General features: G+C 37.4%; 1 protein-coding gene across 3 annotated transcripts in view; it reads left to right on the forward strand.

Annotated features, from left to right (window-relative positions):
- TMEM144 (transmembrane protein 144) overlaps positions 1–6,204 on the forward strand; it is a 40,369-nt gene extending 34,165 nt beyond the window's left edge. For 2 of the 3 annotated variants that reach the window (XM_046656758.1, XM_046656757.1), the window contains exon 12: positions 4,560–6,204. In XM_046656758.1, coding sequence (XP_046512714.1) covers positions 4,560–4,643 — 84 coding nt within the window. In that variant the 3' untranslated portion in view covers positions 4,644–6,204. Of the gene's footprint in view, positions 1–2,700; positions 2,800–4,559 lie in introns of all 3 variants that reach the window. The other variant, XR_006887972.1, reaches the window with a different exon arrangement.
- Positions 6,205–6,454: the final 250 nt, after the last annotated feature.

Genomic DNA, 6,454 nt, shown 5'->3' on the forward strand with positions numbered 1-6,454 from the left:
GGATGCCACCACAGCATGGCTTGATGAGCAGTGTGTAGGTCCATGCCCAGGATCCAAACCTGTGAACCCCACACTGCTGAAGCCAAGTGTGTGGACTTAACCACTATGCCACCAGGCTGGTCCCCCACAAATAATAATTTTATGCCCAAAACACACTGGAAATCTCTTTGCAGATATTTCATCTGCCTCACAAAGGATAATAATTTCTATTTAAGAATTGGGTATTATGCAGTATAACGTGCTGACGCCTTAGAAAAAAGCAAGTGAGTGACCATACCTTATCTGCAATGATAGGTATAAAGAAGCACAAACTAAGAATAGATTTATTATAAAGCATTTGAAAATTGTTTTAGTCACTACCACAGTCATAACAATACTGAATTAAAAATTCTCTTCCCTGGAGACAAGAACTCCCTTGAGAGAGACAATCCCTAACCGTTGAGCCTAGTGTTAATTCCTGAGTCCTCTAAAAAGATGCTAAAAGACATTTAAAAATAAATTTTTAAAGGTATCTTTCAAAAGACAGCTCAGACCAAATAGAGGAGGAACTTTTAAGAATGATGTCACGACCAAGTAAGGTTTAATTCAAGAATGCAAAGATGGTTCATAATATGCAAATTAATTAATGTAATTTATTATATATTAGATAAACAGAAAAACTAGATGATATATATCCAAAAGGCATTTATTAAAATTAAAAACCAGTTTTTAATTAAGAAGACAGTGTCTTAGTAAAACTATGAATAGGAGGAAGCTTTAACTGATACAAGATGTCTATCAAAAAACATTAGCAAATATATAACTAAGGTGAAACCTAAGCGTTCTCTATCAATTATACCTCAATAAAGCTGAAAAAAAAAGTTCTCTGTAATTTGGAAGTCAAAGAATTTTCCATCACTGCTATTATTCAGTATTTTCTGGAGATCTTAGCCAGTGTGGGAGGATAAAATTAAGAAATAAGAGGAATAGATATAGATAGGAAAACTGTCATTTGCATATGACATTATTGTCTTTAAAAGTCTAAGAAAATCAGGACCAGCCCGGTAGCGTAGTGGTTAAGTTTGTGTGCTCCACTTTGGCAGCCCGGGGTTCGCCTGTTCGAATCTTGGGTGGGGACATATGCACTGCTTATCAAGCCATGCTGTGGCAAGTGTCCCACGTATAAAGTAAAGGAAGATGGGCACGGATGTTAGCTCAGGGCCAGTCTTCCTCAGCAACAAGAGGAGGATTGGCAGCAGATGTTAGCTCAAGGCTGATCTTCCTCAAAAAAAAAAAGAAAAAAAAATCAGCTGAAGATCTTGAGATCCAATAACATCATTTGGTAAAGTGCTGAAATATAAGAGTAATATGAAATCAATCGCTTTCTAATATACCACAAATAACCAATTAAAAAGAGAAAAATAAATGCTATTAATACCTACAAAAACTATAAAAATATAAGAAAATAACAAGGAATGTGCTGGATTTATAAAACCTTTTACTTTACTACAGCAGTTTACCATAGGACACACAAGAATATCAGAACGAATGAGGAGACTCACCGTATTCCTGACGGAACAACTCACGGTTGTTACCAGGCGGTCGTCTCCAATTACATTCAGTAGAGTCCTGTAAAGTCCCAGTGGTGGTCTATCTGGAATTTTGAGAGTGAGTTCTCAAGTTTGGCCAAGTATGAATGTAAAAATAAAGAGAGGGAGGGCCAAGCTGAAAGCAAAGAGTGAGTTTTATTGATCTTTCTAGCGTTAAAAAAAAAACCTTACAAATCTGTCTACAAACAAATTTTAAGGCGTGTCCAGTGACACTTATTCAGTGCAGATGCCTACTTGCCTCTGGACAGCTGATTTAAAGGAAAGTTTTAAGTACTTTACATGCCAACTAGTTTAAGAGGTATCAGCTGAACAGTGAAACCAAAATCCTATCTGAATTTTTTTAAAAATTATTTTTCTTAGAAACAAGATAAAACCCTAGAGGAAAATAAAAGCAAAACGTTTATCTTTATGACTTTTAGGTCATCTCAGTTGTGTCTTGAAGCAGTCCTCAAAGACACATAAGAGACACAAAGTCTACGACCTTTAGCAGTAAGGACTTAATCTGAGTCCACGCACTTTGTGTGTGAAACAGTTTAATGATTTTATTTCGTTTTAATACCATCATTGCTCCAGCTGGAGGCTCTGCGCTTCTGACAATCTTTTATATCTCATATCCTTTCCTCTTTGGGAAATTTGTTTTAGAATTTTTTATTTAGCTATTTTAAGCTAGATAGCCATTATATTTTTAGCAACAAACTTTAGTCAGTATGTCCATAGTAATACCAACACAGGGGGATTATTGCCCCAACAATTTATAGGTCGGTAGCTACTCCCAGATAAAGAATGAGATGACTCATTATTTTAGTAGCTGCTTCAAAAATCCAAGTTAAAACCTTTTGGCTTTGGGGAGTGTGTTAACATGATTTTTCTAAGAGTTGACATTCACCTTTGACAGAGGAAACCTATTGCAATTGCCCAAATATAATAGATCTTTTTTTCTAGGAGACTAGGCAGTTTGGGCAGATTCTTAAAGGGGAAAAATATTTTACTCCTGAGAACTATTCTTCTGTCTACATAGACAATAAAATAGAAAGCTTAGCAAAGTATTCACATAATTAAATTGTAAAGTGCTGATAATTGAGGCTCCATATATTGTTTTTTCTTATTTCAGTGATGCCATCAATTGTCTAATTCAGAAAGCACATTTGGAAATCACCTGAATGTATTCATTCTTTGAACCAATATTTATTAAGTGCCTACTCTGCACCAGGTAGGCACTTAAAGGTTGCAGGTCTTTAAAACTAAGGAAAAGATGTCAGGGAACCTTAAAACCTTATTGCGGGAGTGTGTGTGTGTGTGTGTGTGTGTGTGTGTGTGTAAATAAGCTGCTCCATACGTGACAAGGCTTTGTGGTGCTGTCACTCACTTGGAGAACGTGGAGGAGAGTGACTTCTGATAGTGTTGATGCTCACAGAGAATCATACAGTTGAACTGGCCCAAACTCAACTTGCAAAGACCTCTCTGTGCTCATCAAACAGAAGCTGGTTAATCCACTGTAACCCAATTCTTTATTAACTTGAAAAAAGAGGATATCCATTTTTTGGTGTTTTGGCTATGTGTTAATTGGCATCACTCTTAATAAGAGCTAATAATAGTATTATATAGTTTGACTGTCAGGCAATCTCAATGCAATTTTAAACCATATATCTAAAATTAGAGATGCTAGTCCTGTTTTACTTGGTGAAGTTCAAAATTTTCCTGAGAGTATTGGGGTCTGTGTTTAGAGGGATGTAGGCAACCTGGCAGTCACTCAGAGGGGAACAGCCAGGACACTGAGGGAGCTTGACACCGTTCCATATGAAAAATGATCAAAGGAGCTTAAATATTGACCAGGAAAAAAGATGCTTCAGAGGTATAAGACAGTTATTTTTCAAGATTTGAGGTTTATCTTGTGGGAGAGAGATTAGAATTGATCTATCTGTACCCCTGAGATAGAACATACAGGAAATAAAATATCTCTACTTAACACAGGAAGGTATTTCTTTATTAATCTAAAGATGGGCTGCCTACATTGGGAGGTGGTTCTCAGTGTTTCCCATCTTTAGGACCAGTGCACCCATGCATAGCTGGACGAATCAAACTTAGTCTCTCTGTTTCTTCCTCACCCTTTAAATCGATCTCTAACTCCATCTGCACTTCGTCATCACTCCCCAAAACTCTAGTCACCTCCTTATTGGTCTGCTTGCATCCATTCTGGCCCACTCCAATCTGTTCACCATCTGCAAAAAAGTGTGGGTTTTATGAAATGCAAATCCGATCTCTTCACCCCATCCAGCTGTGCTTGTTCCTTTACTGTCTTCCCACTGCTTGGAAAAATAAATCTCGAAAGTCGAACCTATGGCCTATAAGATCCCTGTATACTTGGGCCCATAGCCCATCCACCTCATCTTGCTCCATTTAACTCTCATGCTCTGGTCACACTGACCTTTCAGTCTCTGGCGAGTATTATGCTTTCTCTTACAGCAGAGCTTTGCACATAAAATTTTTTCTGCCGGGCATCTCTACCCGCTGCCCTCTTTCCCTACCCAGTTCGTTGATACTTAGAGTCAGAAGCTCAACTCCCCACCCTCCAAAACAGCTCATTAAGATTCCTTTGCAACACACTCAGAAACAACCATGTTGTTTTTTTATTAACACTCCTCTCACTTTGTAACATTCTTTTCTATAATTGTTTTATTCCTGCCTTTCGTATTATACCATTAGCTGAATAAGGGCACATTTTGCTCACCATGTTAACCCTAGCACTTGTTGATGCATAGTGGGAGCCCACATGTGTTTACTGAATGGGTGAATGAGTAAGGTTATTGTGGGTTTTCATGAGAACTTGGATGATTACTTGGAGGGAGAGCAAAAAGCATACAGTTGACTATAGCGATGCTTAGTAAGGTCCCTAGCAATCTTGAGAATCCGTAGTTTTTGTGTATTTGATTCAGATTTTCTTGATTACGGTTATTCTTTTTTATTATTCAGGGTCTACAAAACTACCTCTTAATGATACTTGCATTTTGCATCATCTTGAGTGGAGCGCTATGCACTGCTTTTTCTAAACTCTAACAATCACACGACCAGCAGATGGCAGCAGTGGTTAAGAGAACACCGCTGCTGGACGCTAGACAGCTGTGCTGAGAACAGAGTTCATTTTCATACAGCAAATGGATTTCAGCCTGTCTTGGAGTGGGTAAATGATTTTTTTCATCCCATAAATGTGAGAATAAAGGAAAACTGAGTTTCAGTCAAATATAAAAATGAAAAATTCTTCTAATAAACTATTTATGAAGGTAGGACTTTACTAGGTGACTAAAATGTCTACATTCTTATAGCATTACATCGGAGGGCGCTCCGTTTACCACAGTATGTACTTAGTGTTGCATAATCTAGAAAACAAGGTGGAGTTCACATACAAAGAATTCTATATATGTCCAAATTTCCAACAAATTACCCTCATTAATGAGGAGAGGCAGAAAAGTGAGGGCGAGAGGAGGGAGGAGGAGACTTACCTAATGACCTTATGATAGAATTAGACCCCAAACATATCTGGATCCTTTGCTAGAAAAGCAAATGTCAGAGTTGGTAACTGAATGTTAAAAAGGCCATTTCATTATATTTAGCCCAAATTTATTTTTACTTCACATTAATGTTGCCCAACCTTACATTACCCGCCCGTCTTAGCTCAAAATGCTTTTGATTCTCTCCAGTTAAAACCCATCCTCAGAGAACAAAAGTTTCCCAGTATTGAGAATATGTGTATAATGCACATACATGCATACACAAGTACACACACATAAATACATGCACATATATGTATGTACCCTTCCAAATTTGAGAGAAATGCTACAGTTTTTGAAGTGAGGTTCTAGCTTATCAGAGTGAGAATTTAAAGGGACCAAACACTCCTTTGCATGTATAATTTATTTTTTTTTTTATGAAATATACTTTTCTAAAGTCCCTGTTTTAGCTGGAGGTTCTCTTCCTGTTTTCACTGGTGGTTTCCACCAGGCAAAAGAAAATGACAGACACACTGGTTTCCTTTCTTTAAGAAAACTGAAGTGGAACTGCTAGTACAACGTTAATCACACTGGATCCCAAACTCTCAGAAAGATAGAAGCCTTAGTGAAGTGTACATTTCACCCACTCCCCCCTGATAGTATGTTACCTGGCTGTGCGGGAGAGACGGAATAGCATTCTGCTTAAGTGTATGCATGCTGGAGCTAACCCGTATGGGTTTCAACCCACCTCTGCTTCATCATGCTTCTGTGACATTGGGTGAGTCCCTGAGCCCCTGTATCAGATTCCTCACTGTAACCTGAAGATGATGTTAGAATCTATCTCGCATGGTTACTGTGAGGTTCAAATAATTAAAATCTGTAAAGTATGTTCATGAGTGTCTGGCAGTTGGCAAATATTATATAATTCTTGGCAGTTATTATGTGTTGTTTGAGAAAGAAAATGTGTCTACAGATAGGAGAATACCTTGTAAGAGCTATTGCCCTCCAACTACCCCATCCAAACAACCACTTACTGTTCCTCTATATGAATGCGATTGAAAGATGGTACTAGAGTCCCTGTTTAATTGATGAATTGCTAATATAAATAAACTTTTGACTGTAACATCTTACGAAGACTCATTTTAATTTTAACCGGAAATGGCATTAATTAGGTTGATAACTTTGAATAAATTGACATGATACAAAAGCTGTTTTTCTCACTTAAATATGTTTTAAAATGTCATATTGATAGCAATTAATTATTCTTCAGTTGAGATTGCCCAATTACGTGTAAAATTTTAAATGTGAAGTAAAGCAACTGCAGAAGGAAAATAAAAAAAAATGTTTCACCATTATGCAGTTTCTGTTACCAGACGATGC

The sequence above is a fragment of the Equus quagga genome, chromosome 3 (assembly GCF_021613505.1).
Source record: "Equus quagga isolate Etosha38 chromosome 3, UCLA_HA_Equagga_1.0, whole genome shotgun sequence".
Taxonomy (NCBI): domain Eukaryota; kingdom Metazoa; phylum Chordata; class Mammalia; order Perissodactyla; family Equidae; genus Equus; species Equus quagga.